Below are 27926 nucleotides of genomic sequence, written 5' to 3'. Positions count from 1 at the left end.
CTGTGCTGCTAGTTGACATGCTCTATTTTTACTAGTATAAAAATGGGCTGGGCGATGGTGGCGCACGCCTTTAATCCCCTCTAATCCCAGCACTCGGGAGGCAGAGGCAGGCGGATCTCTGTGAGTTCTAGACCAGCCTGGTCTACAGAGCTAGTTCCTGGACAGGCTCCAAATCCTGTCTTGAAAAAAACCAAAAAAAAAAAAAAAAAAAAAAGAAAAAAAAGAAATTGGGGCCCAGAACCTCTTACCAAATCCTTAGTGGTTCTGGTGTCTGCTTGGGAATCCTGGCAGCAGGTGAAAGTGTCGCACTAACTTTGGCAGAATCCCTGGAGCGCAATGAAAGCTCCTGGTAAAGGACTTCCCTGGTTCTCCCAGGCCAGTCCGAGGCAGAAGTCAGGGCACAGGCCTGTGCTGACAAGACAGATTCCTAAAGCTGACACTTGGTGAGCCATCGTCTAGGCCACTGCTCTCATGCTCTTCTGTGAAGGAGTAAAGAGGAAGCCGGGTATTTAGAATTTAGAAAAGCTTTTATTGCAAATTCCATTCTGCAAATTATTTTTTTTTTTGAGAAGAAAAGAGCAACAAGTGCATCTTTCCTGAGCACATGGATTTAAATGGCAGCAAGAAAATTGAGTTGTGACTTTAGAACAGGATTTTTTTTTCAATCAGCACTCAGAGTCAGTCATTTAAGCAAAGTCAAGGTTATGGGTGTGATCTTGCAGATTAATAAAATGCTGTCCTCTCTTAGAAATGGCAGTGATAATTTTGGATCAAGCGTGAGCTCCAAGATTTGTTGCTGAGCATTGCTTCTTGCTGTTGGGATGCCATGGGCAGGCTGACGTCACAGAAGGGTCACAAGACCAGTGCCCAGCTGGCTCTACTTTGTGCCAGAGGAGGGCGTAAAGGCCTTGTCACAGCCTGCCATGCATGCTTCAATTTCTTCCACGGTCCGTGGCACACAGGTCAGCAGCTCCGTCCCACTGTTAGTCACTACAACGTCCTCCTCGATACGGACCTGTGCCATACAGACAGGAAGCCATTATGACCACTCTGGCTTAATTGGTCACATTAGCAGTGCCAACCTGCTCCACCTGGGAGAAGCTGGCTGAGGGATGGGACTAGTTTTTGTGATGAGACAGACTGGTCTCAAAGCCTCTGGGGAAGACATGGAGACTCCTTTATGGCCCTCTGATTGTACTGTGTGCTCGCATGGAGCCTCTGGAACTGGGGGCATTTTGAAGAATCTCTTCCTGTTGAGAGGCACAGCATCTGTCTGTTGACAGCAGGGACTGGCCAGGCCTTAAACACAGCCAACTGTCCTTCGACCTTTCCCTGGGGGACCAGTGGGGTGGTGGACATTCTGGGAATAAGAATGTGGGGCCTCCAGGTACTCACCCCACCAAAGTTGCGGAAGCGCTGCAGGACCTCATGGTTAAAGAAGCAGGCTTGGGCTGGGTCTGCCAGGGCCTGGTCCAAGAGGTGGTCGATAAAGTAGATTCCTGGCTCCACAGTCAGCACCATGCCTGGTTCCAGATGCCTTGCTGTGCGCAGGCTCCGCAAGCCAGGCTCATCAATGCGCTCTACACCCTGTGGAGTGAGAAAAGGTGGGGGAACCCAACTGAACATTCATTCCAAGGCTGATTGCTATGTGCCAGCATTGAGAGGCAACCAGGCAGGATTGGCTCCAGCCCCCTGGGTTCTCTCCCCTGACCAGAGTGTATCCAGCTCAGTCTAACCACAGAAACCCTCTGCCCTTTCTGCACACACCTTATTCAGGACATTTTGACCCTTGTTACCCTCAGGTCTGCCTTCAGGACATTGATAATGCACACATGCAGGCCAAGCTGCCAGGTAGCCCCATGGGGCTGGCTGGGTGTTTGGCTGCCCTCACTCAGGCCCTTCTGCAGGTCAGAAGCCAACCAGGAAAGCCAAAAAAGCTCTTAGGGGTTGAATGGCCTGCAGGGCCTTCCTGGTCTTTTCTTCCAGGCAACTCAAGTGGAAACTGGACTGGTCTTGGCTCCTCCAGGCCAAGTCAGCCTTTTCAATAGAGGATGGGACAGGTGCTGTCATCAAGATGGAACTGTGACCAGCAGCACTGGCCTGGAAGTACCTGCCTGTGTCTAGCCTACACCTGGGCCCTAGGAAATAGCACTGTGCCATTGAGGGTGCTAGTGATGACTGCTGTCTGCTGAGGCTCTGACCGCCCTGCTCCTCCAACTCCCCGGGGCACTCAGCTGGCCTATGGCCAGGGCCTCTGAGCAAGTGGAGAGTAAACTAAGTGTTCTGGTCAGGATCTGAGTTTGCCTGCCCCACTTGTGGCTCCTCCAAGGACACCCTGCTGCTGGAGACGGAGCTGTCATTTCTGACTGTTTGGGGGCCAAGAACATCAGACTTCAATTAGTGGTTCACGTAAGGTAACCAGAAACAGGCTGGCTCAGCCTCCAAGGCTGGGCACAGCGAGGAGGGCTGTGACTGGGATTCTGTGAGGGTAGGGACAGCCACTGTGACCTGGTGTGAGCAGGCCGGATGAAGGTGGTGATGAGACACAAAGGGCCATGCTTCTTGTAGGTCATGTTCTGGAAGATGCTATCGTCTGGAAGGCTATCGTCAGCCTTGCAACACTTGCCTCTGCATCAGCAGGCGTGGAGGCTGTGGGGAGGAGCACTTTTCTTTGGTGGAAGAAAGGACTTGTGGCCTTTGTTTAGGTGAGAGGCACCTCTGTCAAGGGCAGGAGCCTGCTTCCTATCTGCCAGGCTTTTGCTCCAGAATAGTTTAGTTGCCACTGAAAGCCTGCACCTTCTGCTGCATCCTAAGTGTGTGTTTCTTCTCTAGCCGCGGCTGTGAACGCCTGTGGAGGGCCGAGGCCTGACCAGGTCACGTCTCTTGGGTTTGTCTTTTTTTGTGTGTGTGGCACTGGAGTTCAGAGACTTGAGCATGCTTGGCGAATGTTCTGCCAGCGAGCTTACACCCGGTAGGTCCATTCAGTCCATCCCGTATGGATATGTAGGGGTACAGCTTCTTGCCACTTAGGAACGTTTTGGACCATTACTCCAGCAGGGATTAGGGGAGACTAAAGGATCTGCAGGAGGCTAGAGGATATACCTGTCTGAGCCAGCGTTCCTGCAGAGCAGCTGCTCCTAGGTCTGCTAGGTTGGGGGGCACAGGATGGTCTCCAATAGACATAGCTTAGCAGAGGGTGGTGAGCTAGTCCAAGTGACCTGCAGCCAAGGGATGGGGTTGCCAGCTATGCTAGGGGTGTCCATGCCTGCTGCTCTGCCTGGGCAGAGGGTTCAGTGAGGCCTCAACTTGTACTGGACTCTGAGAAGAGACCCAGATGTGTCTGTAGGCCTGAAATAAAACAAATGACTTTTATAGGAAAAGCCATATTTTTTCCACAGTGTTTATCTGTCAGAAGAATAGACCGAGCACAAAGGGCTGCTTACTGGAAAAGATGAAAACAGTTTGCTGCCAATTTTCTTTGGTGGAAAAAAGAACTTTGGCGACTAATGAATAACGAACCTCAACTAACAATGTCTGGAAGGGCCTGCTTTTGGCTCCCTGCACACAATAGGATGGACAGAAATTAGGAAATTAAAACTGATTTTGTTTCTCCAAATTTAACTGTTTACACTTGAGAAAAAAAATAATTGAATAATAATGCTTCTCTTGAGCAATCCTCCCCTCCCCCAAATCATTCTTAGTGCTTTCAAAATACCCCACAGCCAAGAGGCTGGGTCTAGTCTTGGCTAACTGGCTGGTGGGCCCCAGGGTGTGCACCAGTTGCACAATCCGCCCCCTGCACGGTGGGCACCAGGCCAGGCTGGGCAGCAGGAACAGGCCCTGCGGGGCTGTAGCCACCTGCCCAGTAGGGCTTCCCAGGAGCCCGCAGGCACCCACTGGGTGGTCCTTGGATAGCTAGCAGTAAGAGGAGAGGGAGCCCTGTCCGAAGATGCCCTTCAAGCCTTCCTTTCCTGCCAGTGGCCTGGGAGGCAGAGGGTGGGTGAACTAGCCTGTAGGGAGCCGGAAGGGGGTTTGCTGCTGAGCTAAGGGCTGAAGTAAGCTTGAATGAAGGACATGGGCAGTTTAGTGTTAACTCTATGAAACCTGGCTTCAGTTCCATATCTTTTGGGGAACCTTTGCACAGATACACCGTATGTGTCTTGAGGTCTGTGCAGTCTCTGGGGAAGATCACTCATTGACCCACCCTGCTGTTCCAGGACCCCAATTCCTTTGTACGTCATAGGAAGACCCATCCCTCCTGTTTTCACTACATCTCCAGAAACACTCCCCGCCCCGCCAAAAAGCCCCTCACTCTACCCCAGTACTGGCCAGACTGAGGGAGAGCAGTGTGCACACTGACCTCTGGGTAGCCTCCCACATCGTGCACATCTAGGCCAAGGAAGTGGCCGAGCCCATGTGGCATGAATACTGCTCCCAGGTGGACCTGGAGCATGGCATCCACACTGCCATGCAGGAGGCCAATCCGTGTCAGTTCCTCCAGGTGGATACGGTCAGCCAGCCGGTGCATGTCAGGCCACCAGACACCTAGGATTTAAGAAGAGGCTGTGATAAGCCGGGGCTCTGCAGACCAAGGGGTAAGGACCCAGACCAGCTTCTGCCACTCAAAGCCAGGGGTCTGGCCATGTCCTGAATGGCTCAGTCCCACAGGCTGAGGAGCTTCAGCCTGGGAGAAGGCATCCCTGCACACCCCAGAATGGCTGACTCAATCTGGAAGCTACTGTGGGGACAAAGGTTTCTGGGGGAAGGGACAGCTGGCGTGGCCTCACCCTCTGGTGGGCAGGGGTCTGGAGCCATTTCCATGGTTGCCTGGATGTCTAAGCCCAGGCTGCTAATCAAACTCATCTCTGCCCCATGTTTCTTGGGCAAAGGTCACTGTGGAGAGCCTCCTGTGCTAGCTAGCTCTGTGCCAACTTGACACAGGCTAGTTATTTGAGAGGAGAGAGCCTCCATAAGGTCATGCTGTAGACAAGCCTACAGGGCATTTTAAGTGATGAGGGAAGGCCATTGCGGATGGTGACACCTCTGGGCTGGTGGTTCTGGGTTTCATAAGAGAAAGCAGGCTAAGCCATAAGGAGCAAGCCAGTAAGCAGCACCCTTCCATGGCCTTAGCTCCTGCCTCCAGGTTCCTGCTCTGCTTAAATTTCTGCCTTAGCTTTCCTCAACGAACTGTTACATATAAGCCAAATAAACCATTTTCTCCCCAAGTTGCTTTGGGGGGGTGCTTCATCACAGCCACAGAACCCCTAACTAAGACACTTCCCATGCATATAGCTTCAGGGGCCGGATGGGCTATGTGGATCAGTCACCACTGCTTGGACTAATAGGCCCCTGTAGGTAGGGCCTCAAACAGCATCAGGGCAGCCCTGCCTGCTATGGTGATCTCCAGGAAGACCACTAGACAAGGACCTAGGTCCAGGGGAGTCTTCAGCTCTGATCCCATGAAGGTTGAGCCTAGGTCAGACGGTAGACAACATTGACCTCCCAGGTGGAACATCAACCTCCAAAGGCCTCCCTGCCATATCCTGCTCTGTCTCAGCGCCAGACCTGCCATCACATCACCCTACCCTTTGATGAGCAATGCTGTAAGAAGGGAAGGCAGGAAATCCTAGGTGATTCAAGGCTCTACAGCAGTGGTTCTCAAACTGTGGGTCACAACCCCTTTGGTCGGTCAACCCTTTCACAGGGTCTCATCAGATATTTATATTATGGTTCATAACAGTAGCAAAATTACAGTTATGAAGTAGCAACAAAAATAATCTTGGGGTTGGGGGTCACCACAACGTGAGGAATTATATTAAAGGGTCGCAGCATCACGAAGGTTGAGAACTGCTTTATCGGATAATGAACCAGAAAGGGCCAGGCCCGGAAGGTCAGACTGCTGAGCCTCCATGGCTGATAGAAGGCTGGTGAGCGCTCCCTTTCCTTGCCAGAGATGGACCCAGCAAGGCTGGCGGTACAGGGTTGTGCATAGGTGCTTCATAGGGTGCTGTTGTATGTATGGGGAGGTGGGAGAAGTTTGGCTCTGAGGTGGAACCAGCCTTCCTAGGGTCTAGAATCTGCTACTGGGCAAGCCTGGGGAGCTTCTGGTTATTGCTGCCTCACATCTGGGGCCCTCCTAGACAACCCTTGTGAGGGTTTTCTTCAACGGTTGCCATTTCAGAAGTGGGGATCCATGATCCACAGGTGCTACCTCTGTCCAAGAGCCACAGAGCTGCCCCAGAGGGCTGGCTGGTCTTGTATCTCCAGCACTAGCCACTGATGACCTCTCACTAAAGACCAGCCAGAGCCGGGTTTCAGCACTCTGGCCACAATGATCTAGTGTGAGTCAAGTCTGCCTTACCTCCGGCTGCTGTTCTTCCCTAAGACCCAAGTGGCCAGGCCTGGGTAGTCCTGTCCTCCTCACCAGAGCCACTCCTGGAGGACTCTCCAGAGACTAGGTTACCTTCTGCTCCAGAAGCACACGATCTTACCAAGTTACACCAGGGCCTGGGCCTTGGTTAAGCTATCCTTGCGAGGTGGTGGGGGGTGTCCCAGCATCAAGTTACTTTCCTAAAGACATCCCCCATCCTTACTGCTGCTCCTTGTCCACTCCCTGACACATCTGCTTAACTACTTCTCATGTATCTATACCGGAACATTGGTGTCCCCCATGATACCCCAAGACTTGGCAGAGCATGTAAGTCCACGTGTTCAGAGTTCAAGTCCTGCAAGTGTCCAAAGAGCTGTGCTCACTCAGCTTCTAGTCAGCCCAGCACAGGGAGTTTAGTAAAGGTTTTCCCTGAATGGGGTCCTTCCTTTGTCACAAAGAGAGCCCCAGGAGTGGCTGGCTTCAACCTCTCAGCCTGGCTAATGTCAATGGTGGACTCACAGGCATGGCTGGAACCTCGACTGAGAGGGAGCATCAGGTAGACCCCATGCCTCATGGTGGCTCCTAAGGAACTCTTGGTACCTGGCCAAACACAGGACCTGGGCCCCCGTGGTGCTTGCTTGTACATCTGCAGATGCAAGGTTGTAAGTGGGGGCTTTCTTTCTGCCTGTGTGTGGTTAGGTTATAACAGTTATTAAACCTCCAGTGACTTGGCCTTGGCATCAGCCATGGGTGTTGTAACCACCACCTGTGCCTGGGGTGGGGCCCCTGAAGTGTGTGAAGGTTGCCATCCCCTTCTGTGTCCAGACTGAGGCTGGACACAAATCACTCCTTGGCTCCTTCCACCTCTGCAGCCCATAGGCACCGTGAACGCCCAGGTTCTGAGCTGGGAGACATCCCTGAGTCCCCAGCAGGCCCATATTAGACATTAAAGCACCCTGGGTGAATGGTGCCTTGCTCTCCTACCTCATCCATTTATGTTGCTAACCCTCACCCTGACTTTCTGAAAACAGTATTATTCCTGGATCCCTTCCACAGAACCCCTGCATACTGCTCACAGGCTTTGGTAGCGGCATCTTACTCCCCACTCTGGGGGAGCAGCTAGACCAGGGTATCAACAGGCAAGGCCATACCCCTCTTGTGGTCTCACCTGTCTCCGGGTGGGCTTCCTCTCTGCAGTCCTCTTCAAGCCCCTAGTCCCCATCATCCTGGGCCTCCTCCAGGGAGTCCTCTGATGGTCCCTTCCTGGCCTACCAGAGCCAACCCATGACAGCCAGCAGAGCGGCATAGCCTGGGTCTGAGGGCGGGATTCTAGCCTTGCTGTGTGCCCAGCACTTGTGAAGAGTGAGGAGTAGGCAAAGCGCCAGCCTTCCTCGTGCTTTTCTGCAGCCACGAAGGAAATACTCCGTCCTGGATTCATGTGGGACCTGCACCCCACTGAGATCAGGGGTGGGAGGGGTATCCTAGAGGTTAGCACCCACTTAATGACAAGAGCTCAGAGAAGTGACAGGTCCTGTGCCCAGGCTCCAGGATGGGTTTCTGCTGGCCCCCTGCTCCACCTGGCCTCCCTTAGCAGCACTCCAGTGGGCCTGGAGCCTGCCGCTGCTGGAGCCAGGGAGGCCTCTTAGAGCTTCAGCAGCATCCATCACGGCCCCAGGCTTCCTGCCCAGAGTGTGACAGCCCTGGGGGGCTCCCCAGCCAAGCCAGGAAGGCAGCAGATCCCCCTCACCCACCCCTAGGCTACTTGGTCAGACAAAGAGCTCACTTCATCTGTGGACAATGGCCCTCACGGGATGGTTGATGTGGGAGCCAGCCAGGCCTGTGGGGTGTGGGAGCAAAGGCATAAAGCCCAGGTCTCAGGGCAGGCCCTGGGAGCTGCAGTGAGCTAGCTGCATGGCAGGCCAAGCTGGCATCAGGCCCAGGGCCTCTAGCCCAGCCCACCCTGCAGTGTCTACTTCGGGACCTTGGGGACTCATTCACCCTTCAGAGGGGCAGGAAGCAGCATGTGTCCAGGCTGCAGGCGCCTTGATGCTGCTGATGAAGCGGAGGCGGAGCCATTGTGTGCACACTTCCTGAAGCTCTTCCCTCCACACTCTGGGAGCACCCACGCAAATGCTTGGAGCTAGGCAGAGAGCAGGGAGCTTGCTCTCATCCTGCAGCCAGTGTGAGTGTGAGCACTGGACCAAGATAGCTCTCCCAGGGCTGGCAAGGGGCACCACAGGGTAACAAGAGGTTCCTGTACCACTAATGGCACAACCTCCATATTCATTCCCATCTCTAGGGACAATGGCCAGTAGGAAATCTTAGCCACTTCATCCTCCCCTGCCTACCTGTCAGAGTAGGAGGGAGCCAGGAAAGGTGACCCCTTCTCCCGTCCCCACACAGGCCAACAGAAGACATATGGAGTCAGCTGTGGCGGACACTGTGCCCTTCTCTACTCCACCTGGTCATCACCTATGTTTCTCTCGGGCTCACTCTGGGAGCAGGAGTACTGCTGGTCACTGATAGCCAGCCCCTCTGCTTTCATGTTGCTACCCTACCTCTGCCCCAGCGCATACCCCTCTCCCCCACAAATGGCAGGAGGCTGAAGCAGGACCAGAGTCAGGAGTGCTGGCTCACAGTTAGGACCACAGCAACCTTCGCCAATAGCAGCTCAAGGCAGGTGTTGTGGGGCAGAGTGTGGCTAGGCAGCAGAAGGAGAAATGGTGGGTCCCGGGAGGTGGACTGAACCAATGAAGGCCGGCAGGACTGAAACTTCAAGACCTGGCTGGGTGAGGTGGCATGCACCTTTAATCCTAACGTGAGCAGTCTGCACAGTGTGGGCCGCTGGCCCTGAGACTCCACTGCCAGCAGCCAGCACGGGTGGGCAGTGTTCTCCCATGCTAGCACAGCCTCTCTAGCAAAACTCACCTCCCACCCTTGCTCTCTGAGTGACAGAGGCTGCTCCTCCTTTTGGCCCACAACAAGGAGCCAAGGCCTGCATTCTTCAATCCCCTGGGGCTGCAGCTGCTGGTCCATGTGTGTTCTGATCATTCTCGTTCCTGCCTTTCCCCTGGGCGTCCTTGTGTGATTTCCTGCCTGCCTTTATTTACTCTTCCTTGGAAGGTCTCAGGAAGCAGCCGGGCAGTCTCAGCAGGGCGTTTGTCTTGGCTCAGAAGCTAAACCCACATACCAGGGGCAATTCCACTGAGATGGGCCGGGGGCTGGCTAGCCACTGCCAATTCACCACTATGGTGAGGCGATCTGTCCCTATCTGCTGAGCAGCTCTCTGTGACCACAGGACTCTGGACCCTGGAGGCCAGCCTACACTGTGTGACCAGACAAGAGTCTAGCTCTGCCCTAGTCACCCCTCAGAGTGTCATAATCTGTGGGAAACAGCTGGAGCTCTGTTCCACCCTCCCACAAGGCGTCTTCAAGCCACCAGCATGGACTCACCTAGGCCAGCCAGCCAGGTCTGTGCCTCCAGGAGCCCAGCCTTGACAAGAATGGGACTTTTGGGAGGCTCTGTCTCATGTCTCCGAGGAACTGGGTCTGGATGTTCCAGCCTAGTGGCTGTCCCAAATAGTTCACATAGCCAGGGAAGGTAACCAGGTGTGTGTGGACATCTGGCCAGTGGTCTCCTGGAGTACCAAGTGGGGACAATTCGAGTGGGCTGAGAGGGTCTACTGTGTTGGCCAAACTGCTATGGTCATAATGCTCAGTGCCAACAGGCACTCCTATGCTGAGGATCACCTGGTCACCGCTGCTTTATCATCACGACACGTGAAGGTGACGGGGCTGAGGTTGGCCTTGGGGCTCTTACACAGCAAGCTCTGCCTCGACCAGTGAGAGCAGCCTTTTCTGGCCCAGCACCTGCATTCCACCCTGCCTGGAGAGGTCTGAAGACACTAACCAATGTGACCGGGCCACTGCCAGCTCAGCCCACTTAATGACACTACTGTCTGCAGAGAACGGCTTGAGGTCAGCATCACAGATGCTGGATTGTGCCCAGTGGAGGGTCCTCTGGAGGAAGACAGCCCAGTCTCTTGGGGGTAGTGACAGTAGTACACATCATGGGAGACAACAGTCGACCCCACCTTCTAGCCAAAACTGTACACTTTGGAATACTGATCATTTAAATGACATAATATTCAAAATGAGCAAAAATGCTCACCTGTGGTGTAAAGATAAGAGGCTATGTGCCCCTTAGGTGGCTGCTCCGCTGACTTCAGTTTTAAAAGGGGGTCTAGCAAACATACTCCCCAGCTCCTGCTCCCTCCAGTGGCTCAATCACAGACCTTGAGAGTCCAGGTTCTTACACTGTTCTTTGATTGAAACGGCCTGGAGGGCCACAGTGCCCTGTGCGGGTCTGACTTCCCCTTACCTTGCTTGGCATTGCCTTGTCTACTGCTCAGAGGGGCTGTTGCTTTTAGCTGCTTGCTGTGCTCTGCAGCAGCCCAGGTGAGCCAGTCAGTACTGCTGCCCATAGGAAGGCTTTACTTTCAGATTTTCCTGGTCTTCCTTCTGGGGCATACTGACTTTCTGTCTTTGGACTCGTCCATTTGTCAAGCTCTGGCCTGCATACTGAGTGAGGGTATGGGGCTGTAGCGTTGGGTTCTGGCTCCAGGGTCCTACTGCAACCACACTCTCCCGCAGTTCCTGGCCTCTGGTAGGAGCTCCTCGGGCTATACTGGGGGCTGTACTGAACACGCCTCTTCTGAAAATGACTGGTGTCGATGGTGGACGGTCCCCCCCCCCCCACTGAACAGGGCCCTGAGGTCACAATGTAAATCATTCCAGCAATGGGCCATGGGGGCACAGGGGACTGTTTAGCCAAATGCTGAGCCATCAAGTTCTGGGCCGCAGCATGCCACATGCTGGGGTTTTACAGCTCTGGGGACCAGGATCACTTCCCTTCCCCACCCCTCTCTCATCAAGGAACCATGGAGATGAGCAAATCTGGCCACCAGAGTCCTTAGAAATACTTCAAAAAATCCAGTCTTCAGGCCCCCATGAGCCCCCGTGACCCCTGAAGCTTCTACTTAGCACCTCCAGATCACAGAAGAGTGGGGTGGCTGCTGCCAGCTCCCTGGCCTTTGAGAATGTACACGCCAGGGCCAGAGCTGGCTGAGCCTGCCCTAGAGTGGGCTCTGGTAGCATGGGGAGCTACCCTGGCCAGGTGAAGTACAAGAAGATTGCAGGGCAGGAGCCCGGCTCACAACCAGCATGCTGCTGGGCTGGGCTTGTATTCTAGATGCCTTGGGCCCTCACTGTGTTGCTGCCTTCTGCATAGTGGCCCCCACATGGTGTAGGGAGATGCCTGGGTTCTAGAAAAGGCTTGCGCTACCACTGCTCAGCTGCTTCTCTAGGATGAGGGAGGTGGATGGGGACAGAGAAGCGGGGTTTGGGTCGGACAACACTCTGAGCTAGCATCACAACTTATCATGTCAGCCCTAAGCTGGGGTCTGCATAGCCGGGGCAGGCCATTCTACCTCTCTGAGCCTGTGACCACCCAACGACCTAACCCTGCTGGCGAGGACTCTGCTGCTTACAAGTGAAGATGCAGAGGCCTCAGTGGGACACCTGTGCCAGGGTTGGTGTGGGTGGATCACCAGGTGGGAGACTGGCGGGGAAAGCTGCCCCCTGTCTAGATGGAGCCTGGCTGCAGCAAAGAGACTTTTAGGTGGTACCCAGTTGTGTCCATGGAGGGCCCGTCTTGAGGTGGGAGGCAAAAGGGGGATGACTGGCACCTGAAAGCTGTGTTCAGGATGTGGGGAACCTAAAACCCACAGGGTGGGCTCAAAGAGAATTCAACAGAGCCACACATAGCCCTAAATGTTCCCTTTACACGGAGGTGCTTGTACCAGGTAGGGCTCCCATGCTGCAGGCAAAAGGGCAAATACAAGAACTGTGGCTCAGTGCTGCGAGTTCCTAATCCCACATCTCAGCACTATTGGGGGGGCGGGTAGTATGTGGAAAAGGCCCGCCATAAAGTGAAGTGGGGGGGGCAGCTGGCTCCATGGAGAGGACACCAGGCCCAGTACCACCACTGCAGCAGGGACAGTGACCACAGCAAGTAACTAATTCGTGCTTGGCAGTCTGGGAGCTTTCTACCACTCTGCTTAACTCGAACAGGTGCTGTCTCACATGCAGACAAAAAAAAAAAACAAAAACAAAAACAAAAACAAACAAAAAAAACAGTCCCAAGGGGGAGCTTCATGATCAAGGTCGTGGCCTCTGAGTGAGGTCAGAGCTTGCTCTGGGGTTCAACCAGTATCCAAAGCTGGCCTGGACCTTCCTCAAGTGGACTCTGTTTTGGTCAGGGGAGGGGACATGCTGATGTCCCAATGACCAGTGTGGGTGGAAGGATGTGTAGGGAGATGGGGTTGGATGGGCCGTGGGGTCACAAGGGGTTGAACTTCCAGAGCCAGTTCTGTCCCTGACTAGTGGTCAGCCTGTGCCCTCTGGGTGCTCTGGGGGCTCACACCACCTGGACTCGAAGCATGTGGAGTAGGTGTAGACAGACTTCATGTCTGCTGCCTGTGGGTGCCTGTCACTCGGTATGTCCCTCCACTACCCCACCACCCCCGCTGCAGGGCAGCTCCTCAGCAGCTCCGCCCTCCTGTCCCTCACCTGGTTTCATAGTGCTCATGACAGTTCTGCAGCTCTTCAGCACCGCCTCGTAGATGGCCTTCTGGTCCTCTGTGAACTTGCCATTGGCCGGGAAGGAGCAGGTGATGTCAGAAGCGAAGCAGTAGTACTCTCCACCCATGTCGAACAGACTGCAGGGACAGGGCGTCGTGAGGCAGGCGGGCAGACGCTCACAGATGCCAACCCCCACCCCACCCCTCCACTCTTTCTGCTGGGGGCTGGCTGATCAGGAGATGGGGCTGGTGTAGCAGGTTCCTTTCCAACAGAAGAGCGCGACACAGGGACCTAGGCCCGGTGGTGCCGGCCTGTCACCCCAGCGACTTGGGAGGTGGAGGCAGATGACTGAAACTTTAAGACCAAGCTGGGTGGTGGTGGAGTACACCTCTAACCCCAGTACTCAAGAGGCAGAAGCAGGCGATCTCAAAGTGAGTTCCAGAAAAAAAAATCTCCAAGATCTGCCTGGGCTACAGAGCAAGTCCAAAGCCAGTCTGGTCTCAGAAAGAGCAGAAAGAGTGCTGGAGATGACAGTAGACGCACTGGCTTGCACACATGAGATTCTAGGCTCAACCTCCAGAACCACAGAAAGAAAGATGGGAGGAGGAGGGAAGGAGGAGAAGAGGGAGGGAGGGGAACGGGCTCAGCCTGTCTAGGGAAGGCAAAAGGAAACTGGCACCAGCAGTTTTAGTTGTGGGGACCCATTTAGAGCAGTGGGAGAGACCCATGGGAGATGGCTGGGTCTCCAGATTCCCACATGCTAACTGCCTTCCACATGAGCATGCCAAGAGACTCCCTACGGCCACCTTGCTTGCCCAGTGGGTTGAGCTGCACCAGGCCTTTCTGACAGGCCCACAGTGCTCAGGAGGAACCAGCAGGTGGCCGGCGCCTCAGGTGCTGCTCCGCTGTCTAGCATCATCTGCTCAGGTAGGGCAGATGTGATGTGTCTCGGCCGCATCTGAGGGGGGCAGAGGAAACTCTGAGGGGGGCAGAGGGTCAGGTGTGTGCAGCTTATTTAGCAGTGCTTTCCTGGGGGCTGACAGAGGTGCTGTCATGTGGTCCCCAGGTGGGTGGCTGTGCAGGCTGAGGCGGTAGAGAGGACTTGCCGGAGCCTTGAGCCAGCAGAGGCTGGACAATGGTAGGAAACAGCTGGGCCTGCCGAGTCAGGACCATGGAGCTACCCTTCTGGATACTGTGTCATGGCTCCTGGCATAGCAGAACCCACCGCGGGCCACGGGGCCCAACAATGGGGACAGCTAAGAATTCTGCCCTGTGCACCATCTGGTATAGAGCAAGAAGGCAACCTGTGGATTCTGGCCTCGCGTTGGGGACAAGGATCTGTCTCCCATGGTATGGGGTCACCTCAGAATGCCAGAGTGTGACTAAGGCAAGGGGGTGTACACACAGGGCACCCCTTCCCAACCTGCCCCAGTCTAGCACCCCCAGGAAGGTTCTGCAACAGACATAGAGCAAGGGCCTATTCCTGGGGTCATGACATTAATCCCAGTCAAACTGGCTGAGGGACCATGGTCCAGTCTTCCTGTACCAATAGAGGCTAGCTCTGCTTAGTGTGGTGGGGGTGGTCATGTCCATCTGCAGCCAGACGCATGCTGGCCAGTCTGAGCCCAGGGCATATCTGTGGCTTTCTTTATGAGGCCCTTACACCCAAATCCTACTCTAACGGTAACCACAGGCATTCCAGAAGCTGCCTGTGTGCTAGTGTTGAGAGAATGAGCTGGGGGGCAGGGCGGGCTCCTGGCCCTGCATGGAGAGCATTCATTCTGGCCACATGGCTTGCCAGACAGTACCAGCTACTACACAGCAGCTGATTTTAAAGGAAAAATGCAAATGCCCAGGATGCCTGAATCAAAAGTCCTCATCGGGGCACTTTTTAATCTCCCGACTCCTGGTTGCAAAACACCATAAACGAACGAACGGGTCAACAGTACGGAGGGCGAAGCATAGATAACATCTCAGGTGATTCCTGGGGATGGGCAGAGGCACCCTCCCCCCACAAAGCTTGACAGGGAACTTTGGCTTGGGTCAAAGTCTCTGGGGACCCTGTGTGGAACAGACTCAAGAGACCTGGGCCTCACTTCAGGAGAAACCACCCAGCTCAGTTACAAAGAGGGCCATGGAAAGGCCAGAGACACACACAGGCATCTGCTCCCTGGGGTGCTCTGTGGCCCTTGGGGCCAGAAACTGCCTGCAGGTTAACTCCTGTGTAGGATACGAACCAGCCTAGAGGGTGAAGCCCCAGACGAAAGGGAAACTGAGGCTGTGAACACAGGCCCAGCAAAGCCTGCAGTTGAAGGTAGGGAAACATTTCAGTCACCTTGTTTTGCCTCTGCCACTTAGCCTTCGGGACCTCATTTGCCCATCTTTAAATGAGCAGGAGACCCTTGCAAGCCGCAGGTATACAGGGGCTCAGAGCCACTGCAGGCAGCAGTAGGGACAGAGCTGCAAAGGGGTCCAGCCTCGGGTTGCTGAAGAACACTTATTTGAGCTTCCCGGACTCAGTAAGGGAAACAATGCTTTGTGGTTTTGGGGGCTGGAGCATCTTAGAAGACATGGCCTGGGCAGACATGTGGAGACACTCATTCCTGGGAGGTGCCACATAAAGGGTGACCTGCAGTCGCCCCTGGGGAAGAGGGCTCTACTGGTGCTGGTCTAAAGGAAAAACAGAAATGAACTATTTTTAAAAACCAGGAAGCTCACAAGATGACACGAAATGCTAGACTCATCTAGAATAGGACAAAACAAGATTTTGGGGGGCACAGCAGACTGAGCCAAGTTCTCCAAACCTTCCCTCAGAGATGGTATGACGGGCGCTCTGATTTCTTCAGCCAGCCGAGCTCTCTCCTCAGTTTCTAAAGGCCTCAACTCTATTTTTTGTTAAAATCATCCACTTTCTGGAGAAGGAAGTATACACCCCGCCAGCCAGCTCCATCCTGCCCGGCGACGCTTGGGCACGGGCTGGAGTCTATTTTTGTGTTCTCAGTTCCCCATATTTTCTGCCTTCTTTTCTGCTGTTGTTTATTGTTTTTAAATCCTCCCTCAGTGCTTTCCCATGCATCAGTGATTCCGATTCGAGCCATTTGGAACCCAGGGATGAAAGCCATCGTTCTTACAAATCATCTCCTCCAGTTCTGTCTACTGCGCCGGCCCTTTCCATGCAGAACGACGATGGAGAATTCGTCATTCTTGGCTCAGTTGAGAATGCAAGATCTCCCCTTCCTGGCTGTGTAGGGACATCCACCAGGGACACCTCCATCACTGGCCGAGTGGGTCTGTGTGATAATCTGAGACATCTGGGAGATGACATGTCTCCAAGCAATGTGCTGGCGTCTCCTCCCCACATGTGTTCCTATGGCTGTGGTCCTGGCTGGGATGAACGTTCTGTCTTCCTCTGGCTCTTCATGGGGCAGCGCCAAGGCCTGGGCTACCTGCCACCACTGGCCCACCCAGACCCTCTCCGGGTCCTGCTTAACTCCCTTAGGCCCTGAGCAGGGACAAGCCAGCCCACAGGCAGAAGGCCTCCAAGGGAAATGCTGCGATGTTTATACAAGGGCCACTTTGTACTCAGCTTGTAGCCTCATTTTAATCTGAGTATGCAACACACACTCGGCTGCTTCTCACCCAAGACTGACATCTTCCATGCATGTGTGCTAAGCATGCTTGCTTTGTACAGTCTGCATGCCAGGCTGTAGGGAGAGGGAGAGGGAGAGAGACGGGTTCTGAACAGACCTCAGCAGAGGATGGAACAGGACGGTAGCCAGCCATGTTGTCTCTGCAGCAGGCTGGCCACGGTGGGCACCCCCTTCCCAGTTCATAGGTCAGCTGCCCACTCTCGGCTTACCAGCAGGTCTCTGTGCATGGCAGCCCCCGGGAAGGGCCAGCAGCAGCAGCAGAGCCGTTCTGAGTGCTCCCCTTGGTTACAGGTTGACCCATGGAAGAAACCTCTTCCTACAGACTCCTTGGGCTGGCTGCTCCTCAGGGCCTAAGTAGGCAGGGATGTCACAGAGGTGCAGAACACTAGTGCCAGGCCAAGTGCCAAGGAGAGAGCACCATCCTGTAGCTTGGACCAGCTGCTGCCTGCCTCAGCCTTCTGGGCCTAGGGTTGGGCACCAGGGTGGTGGCTGCTGTAGGTGGTGTCGGTGGAGGGCCAGCACCAGGACAGTGGCTGCTGTGTGTGTGGGGGAGCCAGCACCAGGACAGTGGCTGCTGTGTGTGCGGAAGAGCGACCACCAGGGAAGTAGTGGCGGTGGCGGGTGACGCGCCTGCATTAGGTCAGTGGTGGCTGTGGATGTGGAAGAGCGGGCACGAGATTGTTGGCTGTGACGGGAGTGGAGGAGGGCCAGCACCAGGACAGTGGCTGCTGTGTGTGTGGGGGAGCCAGCACCAGGACAGTGGCTGCTGTGGAGGGTGAAGAGCCAGCACCAGGTCAGTGGTTGCTGTGGAGGGTGAAGAGCCAGCACCAGGTCAGTAGCTGCTGTGGAAGGGGGTAGAGGGCCAGCACCAGGTCAGTGGTTGCTGGGGGCGGGGGGAGCCAGCACCAGGTCAGTGGCTGCTGGGGGTGGGGGCCAGCAGTCATCATCACGCAGACGGCACATGCTTCATTTTCTTTTTTGGTGACCAGTGTCTTGTGATGTCTGTGAGCACTCGGGCTGTCTAGACTAGCGCTTTTTAAACCATGGGTTGTGACGTCAATGGAGTGGGTGCGGTCACAAAGTAGTGACAAACTAAACAGAAGGGACAGGAAGCACATGGGGAGGGCATCTGCTTATGGCCAGGAGGCATATCTGCAAATATGAGCCCTGGTTAGAAGGCTAACGTCTCCTGCAATGGGACATTGAAAGCCTTGGCTGACTCATCTGGACAGACTATGTTTGCAGGAGAGATCACTTGCCCCAAAGGCTGGTATATCTTCCGATATGAAATGCTCTGGATGAGGCCCCCTAGTGGGCCTTTAGACCAAGCGTCCCTTTAGAACTAGCAAGGCTGGGGAAGGGCTATGAAATGAGCCTACAGCAGGAGCTAGCTGCGTATGACAGTCTCTAAATCCTACGGGAATCCTAGGCACAGACAACGTGGAGCCACCCTCAGTCCTTACTCCACGCCTTCTGCAGCAGGGGAAGAGCCTCGGGCACAGACTCACCCTACCTAGGGGCCACACCTGGCAGCCAGACACACAACCAGAATAGGCACAACCCAGTGCAGGGCTCAAGTGATGTGGGGTCTGCTAAGGCCCTGGTATCTGCAGCCCAGGGGTAAGGATTGGTCAACCTGAGATGGCAACAGCTATGTGAGTCAGCCTGGATGCCACCCAGGCTCCCGCTGTGACCCAGGCAGGGCCAGCAGCACAGTTCTGGGTATCTTTAAGTACTAACTGTTCTGGGATGAAACCACCCTCGTTTCTCTGGGTTTTGGTGACCTCTATACATGGCCATTATCAGAACAGGGAGACAGATGAGGCCGGAGGCCACAGCAGGGGTGGAGTGGGAGGGTGCACTGGCAAGCTGCTAAGTGCAAAGTTAGGGATGGGCCTGTCCCTAGCTGGGCTGCAGGCCCACCTCCCACACCCCAGGGCAGCATAGCAAACCACAACCCAGAGAGAGGCCTGGCCAAGTTCTGAGGCTACACTGCCCTCTTCTGGCCAGCGCTGGAAAGCCTTGCACACCATCTGTGAGCCACCACCTGTACTTGGGAGATCTGGACCTGGAGCACACGTGCACCTGTACTCTGATAGGTTTGGAGAGGAGTCCCGGCGCCTAGCTTCCCCTCTTATTATAGGCTGGCAGGTAGCCGAGGAGGCATGCCCCATCTACTTCCTGAATCAGAACCCCCAGTGGGGACGCATCCTCTGCCATGTGGAGTGAATAGCTCAGCTGGAGAGTCTTGGACAAGAATGACCCAACCTGGGATGCCCTCTTCCTGGTGGACTTAGGCATGCTGACCCAGGTGCAGCCCTTATCTGTCTGTGAGCGGCTCAGAGGGGTATTTAAGGACCACTCCTTACCCAGAGCCAGTGACTTCCCTGTTTCTCTAGATGTGCTCACAGCTACCTGCTTGGAGCTAGATGCAGTGGGAAGCATCTTCTGTGGCCGCCCACTCAGGAAGGGCCTCCGGTGACCTTATTCAACACCACCCTTTATGTGAACACGCTGGAAGCATCGGCTAACAAGACCGCCACACTTGGCAAGCCCTGTCGTCAAAGCCCTGCCTGCTTGCCTTGAAGAAGGAAACAAGATGCAGCTGATGTTTCCTGCAGGACAGTGACCCGACCAGCGGGTTCAGGGGACTCCAGGGACACAGCCGGAAGGTGCTCGGGGAGCCAACGGGAAAACTCCAAGAGGCTCAACAGCCGCAGGCTCTGCACCGAGAGAGGCCCAGACAGCTGAAGCCACACATGTCCCCACTCCTTCCCTGGGATCCACACAGAGCAGCTGGGTGTGGGGCCTGGGAGCACTGGCTAGGATGTGGGATGGCCTGCAGGACTTGGCTGACAAGCTTGATATACAGCATAGACCAGCCTGGGCAACATCTAGACCTCACAGGTCAGGACTGTGGCCCATAGTGGCTAGAAGTGGCCTTAGCTGGCTTTCAGCCCCACCCAAGGTTAACACAAGCAGGCAACAGTGGTGCATGCCTGCAATCCGAGCACTTGGGAGGCCAAGACACTGCTATACATCAGGGCCAGCCTGGGCTACATTGTGAGATCCTAGTTCAGCTGTTTTAAAAAAGTAGTTGCCTGAATAAAGGAGGCCTGATTTGTGCTCTGCCCTGGCCCTGGGCTGGAAAATGCTCTTTGGAGACACAGAAAGCGGGGAGATAGATGTCCAGCCCGTCTGGCTTTGCAGTTTGGTTCCGGCATTCACCAGTTCCCGACCCCTTGGAGTCAGTGCTCTAAGACCCCATAGATGGACTGTAAAACTGCAGTGGGAGCTGGGAGCCTCTGTGCTCAGGATCATACAACATGGCTCCTGGTGCGCTTATGTGGGTATGTGCTGAGAAGCGTGGGTGTACTCACTGCTGGGACTACTGAAAGGGACTTGAAGGTCTGACTGTCACTCAGCATCTCCTCTCCTCACTGCTCCCCAAACAGCCCTATAACTGTTCAATTATCTTTCATGTCAAAAGCTTGGCAGAGCCCAGAGTGCACCCCTGTGCTCGATGCCTGGAGCACATGCTCTGTCTCAGGTGGCACTCAGCTTTGGCACAGACTCCATTCTAGACACATATTCTGGTCCCCTACCTTATGATGAAGGGCTGTGGCTTTATGTTGGGATAACAGTGTGATTTATTATTTACCAAACGCACTAGGTGCTTGGCAGATCAATTTCAATAAAACAATGGATTATAAATGCCGCCAGCAATCTGGCAGTAGCAGTAATCAACAAAACATGTTCTAAATGCTGCATAATAAATTGACTATAATAAACTCATAATGATTCCACTGGCTACATTTCAAAGTTAGCACTAGAAAAACAAAATCACCAATTTGAGTTTGGCATGAACATCCACGGGGTTCCTCTGCTCACTCCTGTTCGCAGCTGTATCCAGCCAGAGGCACAGGTGCCACACACTGCTCATGAGGACTGAGGTCACAGCAGTTGGGCCATATAGAGGCCTATGGGACATAAGTATCCTCATTGGCCCCTACCCATCTCTGGGATCCCAATGAATGCAGGTAGGGCTGGCGTTTTCACAGGCAAGATCCCCCTTTTGGACAGAGAGAGTAGAAGTAGCTGCTTCCTCTGGGGTGTGTGGAACTCAAGAAGAGCCAAACTCATGGCCAAGGGGGCTCCAGCCAGAGCTCCCTCAGGATGCAGGGACCTGCTGATGTGGCTGGCCTCAGTCTCTGCCCTGGGGTTGGGTTTTTCCCCCAGTCCTAACCAGAATAGGCCAGAGCTAAAGATCATCAGAAAGACTCTTAGGCGCGGGGGGCTTGTGATACAGGCCAAAGTGTCAAGCTCTTTGGAGGCTGAGACAGGAGGATTGAAACTTTAAGTCCTGCCTGGTAAACTTAGTAAGACTCTGTCTCAAAATAACAATTGAGCTGGGCGGTGCTGGCGCAGGCCTTTAATCCCAGCACTTGGGAGGCAGAGACAGGTGGATCTCTGTGATCTGGTCTACGTGAGCTAGTTCCAGGACAGGATCCAAAGCTGCAGAGAAACGCTGTTTCGAAAAGCCAAAACAACCAACCAAATGAAAAGAGGGCTAGACTGCCAAACATGCTCAAGACCCTAGGTACTCAGAAGTGTCAGGAGGTGCAGGTGAGGAATAGAGGAGGTCAGGGAGACGGAAGCTTGGGGTGATCATAGTGCCTGAAGGGACCAGGCGGCCTCTCCTGCTGCCACAGGCTTCACCAAGGCCTAGAGGGGAGGGAGGGCCCGTTCTATGCATCTCCAACTGAGCCAAGTCTGAGGCAGCCACCACTCTCCCCAGTCCCCATGACCACTTGTGAGCCCAGCACCCTGCTGAACCTCAGTCACTCCAGCTCCAGCCAGGGCCCAATTGCGTCCACTGCCTGTGAGCACACAGGGCTCTAAGGTCTAGACAAGGGAAGGGAGCATGCAGGCTAACATCTACAGCAGAGATGAAAGCAGGCCCAGGGCTTTGCTGTAGCCAACCCTCTTGGGACGGGAGCCCAGAGGCCTTTGGCTGACCCAAATGTGGGTATCTACCTTTGTCCCAGAGGGACATGTGCACAGTGGGGTGACGGCAGCGCGGCCTCACTTACCACATATCTCCATCCTTGATCGTCCGGTCATTGGGGGCCCCGGCGTGGCCATAGTGCAGCACGGCTGCGTTCTCACCACTGCAAAGAGCCACAGAGGGTAGTTAAGAGCCCACTGTCACCCAGCAGGACCTGGAGGCTGGACCAGGTCCACAGCCATGTGCCAGAGCCGGGAGCAGCTCCTTGGTTCTGACAGCTGCTTTCTGGGCTGGGAATATAGGCAGCATATACAAAGGGCAGAGGCTTACAGGCCTGGAGAAGGGCTAATGGCAGGGAGGTTTCATGGAGGGTCCTGGCTGTCTCAGGAGCCTCTTAGGGGGTCGTATCCAGGACCAGGGAGACGAGAAGCCATGGAGCTACCCTAATGAGTAATGCCGTTAGGAAGAACTTACAGGTCTGTCCTAAGGGGGAAACCCCACCTGGGTGTAATATTTATGGTCCCATTTAGGAGTCTCAGGAATCATAAAGTAGAAATAATGATTTTTCTCCCTATCCACCAGAGAAGAACATTTCCAAGGACAGAGATGTCTGAATGTATTATTCATGTGTGAGGATGCACACTCCCATCAGTGAGAGCCGCCCACCTCTGTCCAGGCTGAGCAGGGACCAGGCAGGAGGAATGGAGTTTGGGAGGCAAGCTAGGGTCAGCCCCAGACACCCAGTTATGATGTGCCGGTGCAGTCACACTCAGAATGGCACCTGCAACCAGCTACTTACACAGCTGTGCGTGCCCCCAGGAGACCACATCAGTGCAGTAAGAGTCAATGGCCACCCCTATGGTCATGGTTAGTTCTACCATGTGTGTATGTGGGAGCATATCCCTTCATGTGCAGATGGCACAGCCTCAGTGTGCCACACAGACACCCACCCAGAGCCCAACATCTGCCTCCAACCATGCACACACTCAATTCCTGTATTGGCATGGCTCCATCCATGTTTTCACCCACGGCACAAGCACCTGTTTGCTGCATGCTACCTAGAGGCTGGCCTGTTTGTCTATGTTACCTGCACACATATGTGACAGAACACGGGATGCCAGCAGTAGAGGGCAAGGAGACTTCCGGGCTCTGGGGTGGGCACAGGAGTGAGCAAGTGCCCCTGAGCTAAGCAGAGGTTGGGAGGATGGAATGTCCCCTGTTGCCTGCCCTCCCATGAGGCCCAAGACTTACCTGCAGCAGATGCAGGTGTAAGAGGTGTGGCGCATGCCGCCCCGAGAGTAACAGTAGTGCTGGAACAGGCTGTGGGGAGAGACACAGGGCGGGATGTTACTGGGGTCTGAATGGTCTTCACATTCAAATGCAGATCCTCCAAAGGGACCGGCTTCTGCCGCGCCCCTGAGCAGGCTGGAGTTCGTCAGTGAGCGTGAGCACAGGGCCAGCCCGGGCACAGAGCTATGGAGGTCAGAGTGTCACCAGGAAAGAAGGTGGGCACAACAGGAGGGCAAGACTAGCACTGGAGCCTGACTCTTGGGAGACAAGCTGGGACAAGGGACACAGTTCTACAGGGCGGGAGGGTCTCCCTGTGAATCTGTGACTGGTGCATGGCTGAGGAGCAAATGACCCAGTGTTATCCTGGGCTGCAGACGGGGTGGCAGGGCTGGTTAAGTGGGCAAGTAGGGCAATCTCCAGGAAGGTGAGGAGGGCCAGGTCTTGGGGGCAGTTTCCACATCTCCCTGCTTGAGAAAGCAATAAGCCAGCTGGGTTTAGGGACATGCTCACATCTTAAGCAGGGAGGCACAGCAGCAAGGACTGAAGGGACAAATGGGCCCTGACCCCAGTGACAAGGGGCGTCTTTGGGAGAGCGGGGGATCATTATAATACTGCACAATCTGAGAGAGCGACGAGGAGGGTAGGAGGTGGTCCAGCCTTTTAGAAGGTTCAGCAATGAGAGTATCCATGTGAAAGAGGGGCAGCGAGCTCTCTCCTCAGACTGGGACTCCTGGGCAGACTTGGAGGAGGCTCTTCAGACACTGATGGACCAGACAGGTCATATCAGAAGGTACACACCCCTAATCCCAGCCCTTGGGACACTGAGGCAGAAGACTGCTATGAGTTCAAGATAAACTTGGGATACATATCAAAATCCTGTCTTCAAGAATCCAAGCCTAAATAAGCAAGCAAACCAGAGTGGTGAACAGAAGACCACGAGGGCTAGAGAGAGGGCTCAGCGTTCAAAAGCGAGCACTCTTTTGCAGTTTGGTTCCCAGCATCTGCACCAGAAGGCTCATAGCTGCCTGCAGCCTCAGCTTCAGGAGATCTGACACCTTCTGACCTCCATGGGCACCAGACATGCATGTGGTACACATACAGACATGCAGGTGGGCGAAACACTCATAAGCATAAAATAAAAATAAACAAACCTTTTAAAAAGAATCACATATATCCCTTTTTGACAATACCTCACTCTGAAGCTCTGGATGGTCTAGAACTCTAGACCAGGCTGGCCTTGAATTGAACTCATAGAGATCTACCGCTACCTCCTGAGTGCTGGGATTAAAGGGGCCTGACGAAAATAATTTTTTTAAAGAGAAAAAGCTGGACCCCAGGGAGGCTGCACTGGTCACAGCTTTAGAATGCATCAGGCCCCACCCCTCCTGAATGCCTTGGACCTCAGCATTGGAACACAACATGCCCAGCCTCTGCAGACTATAGCTGGTAAGGGGTGATGATAGGGAAGCCTTCACTCCATCCCTGAGACTCCAGCAGATGTTCCCAGCTGAGCCCTGGCTCAACCCTGCTCTGAGAAGAAGGCCTAGATTGTATCCCGCCTATGCCATCTGCAGAGTACCAAAGGCAGCCCGTGGGCATGCTGAGTGGCAGTCCTGCCTACCCTGCACGTTCTAGGCCTGTTTTGGAAAGTGTCTGCACGGAGGAGTTTAATCTTCTAGGCACTGTAAACACAAATTATGTATAATTGTTATGATTGGGTATTAAGTAGTTGTTATGCAGAAACTGTTTCCCTGGATTCGATCGGCTTCCAGACTTGCCTGCAAACCTTCCAGGATAATTGGGTGCCTTACAAGTAAGATGTTTCCTCAATGCAAAGGATTCAGGAGCTGTGTGTGTGTGGGGGGGGGGGGTGGTGGAAGGACACCCACTCCTTCCTTCGCTGGTCTCATATTCACAACGGGAGACATGGGCCATGAGAGCAGTCAGACCTAAACCAGAGAGCCGAGTCTGGCCTGAGCTAGGCACATCCCTGGGATTCTCCCACCACCCCAGCAGGCAGCCTCCCTCTACAAATCCCCTGATGGACAGGCAGCCTCTGAAACAGCTCCCTCTCTACACAGGAAGCCTCCAAGCCACCCCATGGAGCCTCAGGGCTCCCTTAGCTTCTGGAGAGATGGTCCTTTCACAAAATATCAGGGGACTACATGGCCATGTTCATGGAGGCGCAGACAGGTGCCCTGCACATGACTGCAGATGCTACTGTGATCGTCTGGCTTCAGAGAGGATAGGTAGAGGGAAAGCCATGCCACTGGCATATACAGGTGGCAAACATATTCTACCAGGATGGGGCCTGGGGTGGGTTGGGCACCTTTGCCTGGGGCCTGATCTCAGCAGAGACAAACCTTCCTTGTATCCTTGACTTCTGTGGAAGAAAAAGGCAATGCCCAGTACAGGGCATGGTCTGCAGAAGTTGCCAACAGACAAGGGAAACTCAGTGGTCTGACACAGGCCACCTTCCAGCCACACACATGATCCCACATTCCCCCATAAGCAGGGACTCTAGGAACTAGAGTCACCCATGCAGAAAATCCACCCTAAATGAGGCTGGTGTTCTTCACACTGGACATTGGCATGTTCTGCTTTAAATGGTTATCGGGACAGCTGCTGGCTGGCTGCTGCTGGAATTTGGGGAGGCTGTGGGACCTTTGGAACATGGGGCCTGCTGGTGGACAGGGTAACTGGGAGCGGGCCCTCAGGGAGCCCGCTCTACTCTGAGTCCACACGCTGATCCTTGGAGAGGAGACGGACACCGCCGAGTCTCCCTGGGCCCCAGCCAGAACAGCTCTTGTAGCCAAGCCTTTTCTGCCACAGTGGGCTGATAGCCTCCGAACCATGAGCCGAAGCAAAGTCTCCCTCCCTATTCTGTCACAGCCATAGGACAGGCAGCTAATCAAGACCCAGCCTTATACAAGTTAGGCCAGCACTTCACCACCGAACCATTCTCAAGCCCTTGGTGTTTTGATTTTTTTTTTTTTTTCCTGATAGAGGATAGAAGCATCCAAGGACACACGGATGCTTTGAGGTCATAATAAGTTGAATTAAGTGGGCCAGTTTTCTGCAGGCTTCTAGCCCAGGCTGTGGACGTGTAAAGGTACCCAAGTTCTAAGGAAAGCGAGGGTGATGCAGGGGCGTGAAGAGGTAATGCCATGTTTCTGATCTTTAAAAGGGGAAGAGCAGAGGATCAAATGCTTTCAACTAAGCCACAGCTGTCACATGGAGGCAATGCGAGGCTCTGTACAGGTTGGTCTGAGCTCAGCAGGCAGAGCCGGGATGAGCAAGCATGGGCCAGGCTAGCAGAGCAGCCTGACCCCACATCAGTAGCCAGGATACTTCTAAAGGAGCCCTCTGCAGCATTATGGAAGATGGAGTAAGCCAGTAATGGAAAGGCCAACTGCTGAGCACCCAAGCCATGGTCACAATTTGCTACAGGCTACCAGCTAGCTGCGCCTCTGAAACTACAGTATGTGAATTGATGGTGAGTTGCAGCCAGAAACCCCCCTGCCTCTCACACACAGAGGTGCAGTATGCAGAACAGCATGCAAGAGAGAAAGGAGCAGAGGCCAGAGAGTCAGCCTGGGGGCCTAGAACCCATATGGAAAAATAAGAGGCAGAGCCTTAGAACCGAGAGGTTGTATCACACAGAGCTAGGGCCCTGCATGGTCACACACACACACACACACACACACACACACACACACACACACACACGTAGGACTTGGGGCAACTCCGTAACAAAGCAAGCAGCTAGAAAGCCTGCTGGGCTATGCAAGGACACATATATCTCAGGTTCATACACACAGGTTCATGTGCCCTGGGTTTCCCTGTTCAAATGGGAATGATCTTCAGGGTTTAGAAACTCCCAAGCAGGAATGAACAAAACAGCCATACTATGATACTGGAGTCGCTAGCAGGAGGGCACACTGAATCCAAACTGGATGGCCACAGTCTCAAGGGGGCCAGCCAAGGACTACAGATACCGCCACAGCACAGGCCTTACATATACACACGTCACATATGTGCCACCCCAGGCCCGCAGCATATCACACACATCATACTCACATACCACACACACACCCACAGCACAGGCTTTCACACCAAGTTGTACACATGCCATACACAGTGTGTCACACACATCACATAACCATATACAAACCACAGTGCAGTTCTCACACATGCACATCACACATCACTCACACATGACACACACACGCCTCATAGACACTCACCACACATTCCACACATGCCATATTCTAGATACCACATGAATACCCAGCACAGGCTATATTTGCATCTGTATATTCACACACATCACATACATATCACCCACCACAACACTATGAACTCACACACCCTTCGTGCCCCGCCCCCACTACTACAGGCTCACCCACCCATCACACCTCACCATATAGACTTACACACCCATGACACACCACACCACTATTATGGATTCACACACACATGATGCACCCTACCACTATGGACGAACATACCTATCACGCCCCCCACTATGAACTCAAGCACCCATCATGCCCCCTCCATGCAAAATTTTCAGACACAACAAACCCTCCCCAACCTAAGAATTTCTAGAAACAATGCCCAAGACCTTACACACATAGAACATAATTAATACTTAAACAGAACATGGAAAGAGAATGGGTAGACTTTATGAAGAACTGGCAGTGACCAGTCTCCCCAAAGAGGATAACAGACAGCAAAACAGTTCTGGGAAAACCTGTTCTTTCTGTAGATCTGTGATTTGCACACGGCACAGGCATGGTGCTCCACTGCTAATCCTGCTCCCTTGGCTCACCTGGAAGCATCAGGGCTGGGCACAGTGGTGGCTTGAATGGGAATGGCCCCCAGACTCATATTTGAATGCTTAGTAGTACTAAGCATTGAGAAGGATTAGGAGGGGTGGAGATGTTGGAGGAAGTGTGTCACTGGG

General features: G+C 54.1%; 1 protein-coding gene and 1 long non-coding RNA gene across 2 annotated transcripts in view; one reads left to right on the top strand and one right to left on the bottom strand.

Annotated features, from left to right (window-relative positions):
- Positions 1-508: 508 nt before the first annotated feature.
- Pepd (peptidase D) overlaps positions 509-27926 on the bottom strand; it is a 134437-nt gene continuing 107019 nt past the window's right edge. The window contains exons 10-15 of the mRNA XM_050119289.1: positions 22922-22990; positions 21756-21833; positions 13001-13149; positions 4361-4545; positions 1396-1587; positions 509-1015 (exon numbers count right to left, since the gene is read on the bottom strand). Coding sequence (XP_049975246.1) covers positions 878-1015; positions 1396-1587; positions 4361-4545; positions 13001-13149; positions 21756-21833; positions 22922-22990 — 811 coding nt within the window. The 3' untranslated portion in view covers positions 509-877. The remainder of the gene's footprint in view (positions 1016-1395; positions 1588-4360; positions 4546-13000; positions 13150-21755; positions 21834-22921; positions 22991-27926) is intronic.
- On the top strand, positions 17387-21445 carry LOC126486801 (uncharacterized). The gene is made up of 3 exons (XR_007588194.1): positions 17387-17455; positions 17494-17534; positions 17572-21445. It is a non-coding gene; the product is annotated as an uncharacterized lncRNA (long non-coding RNA).

This window comes from Alexandromys fortis, unplaced genomic scaffold (assembly GCF_014885135.2).
Source record: "Alexandromys fortis isolate MF-2015 unplaced genomic scaffold, M_Fortis_MF-2015_v1.1 scaffold_140, whole genome shotgun sequence".
NCBI lineage: Eukaryota > Metazoa > Chordata > Mammalia > Rodentia > Cricetidae > Alexandromys > Alexandromys fortis.
This window is presented reverse-complemented; position numbering and strand designations above follow the sequence as displayed.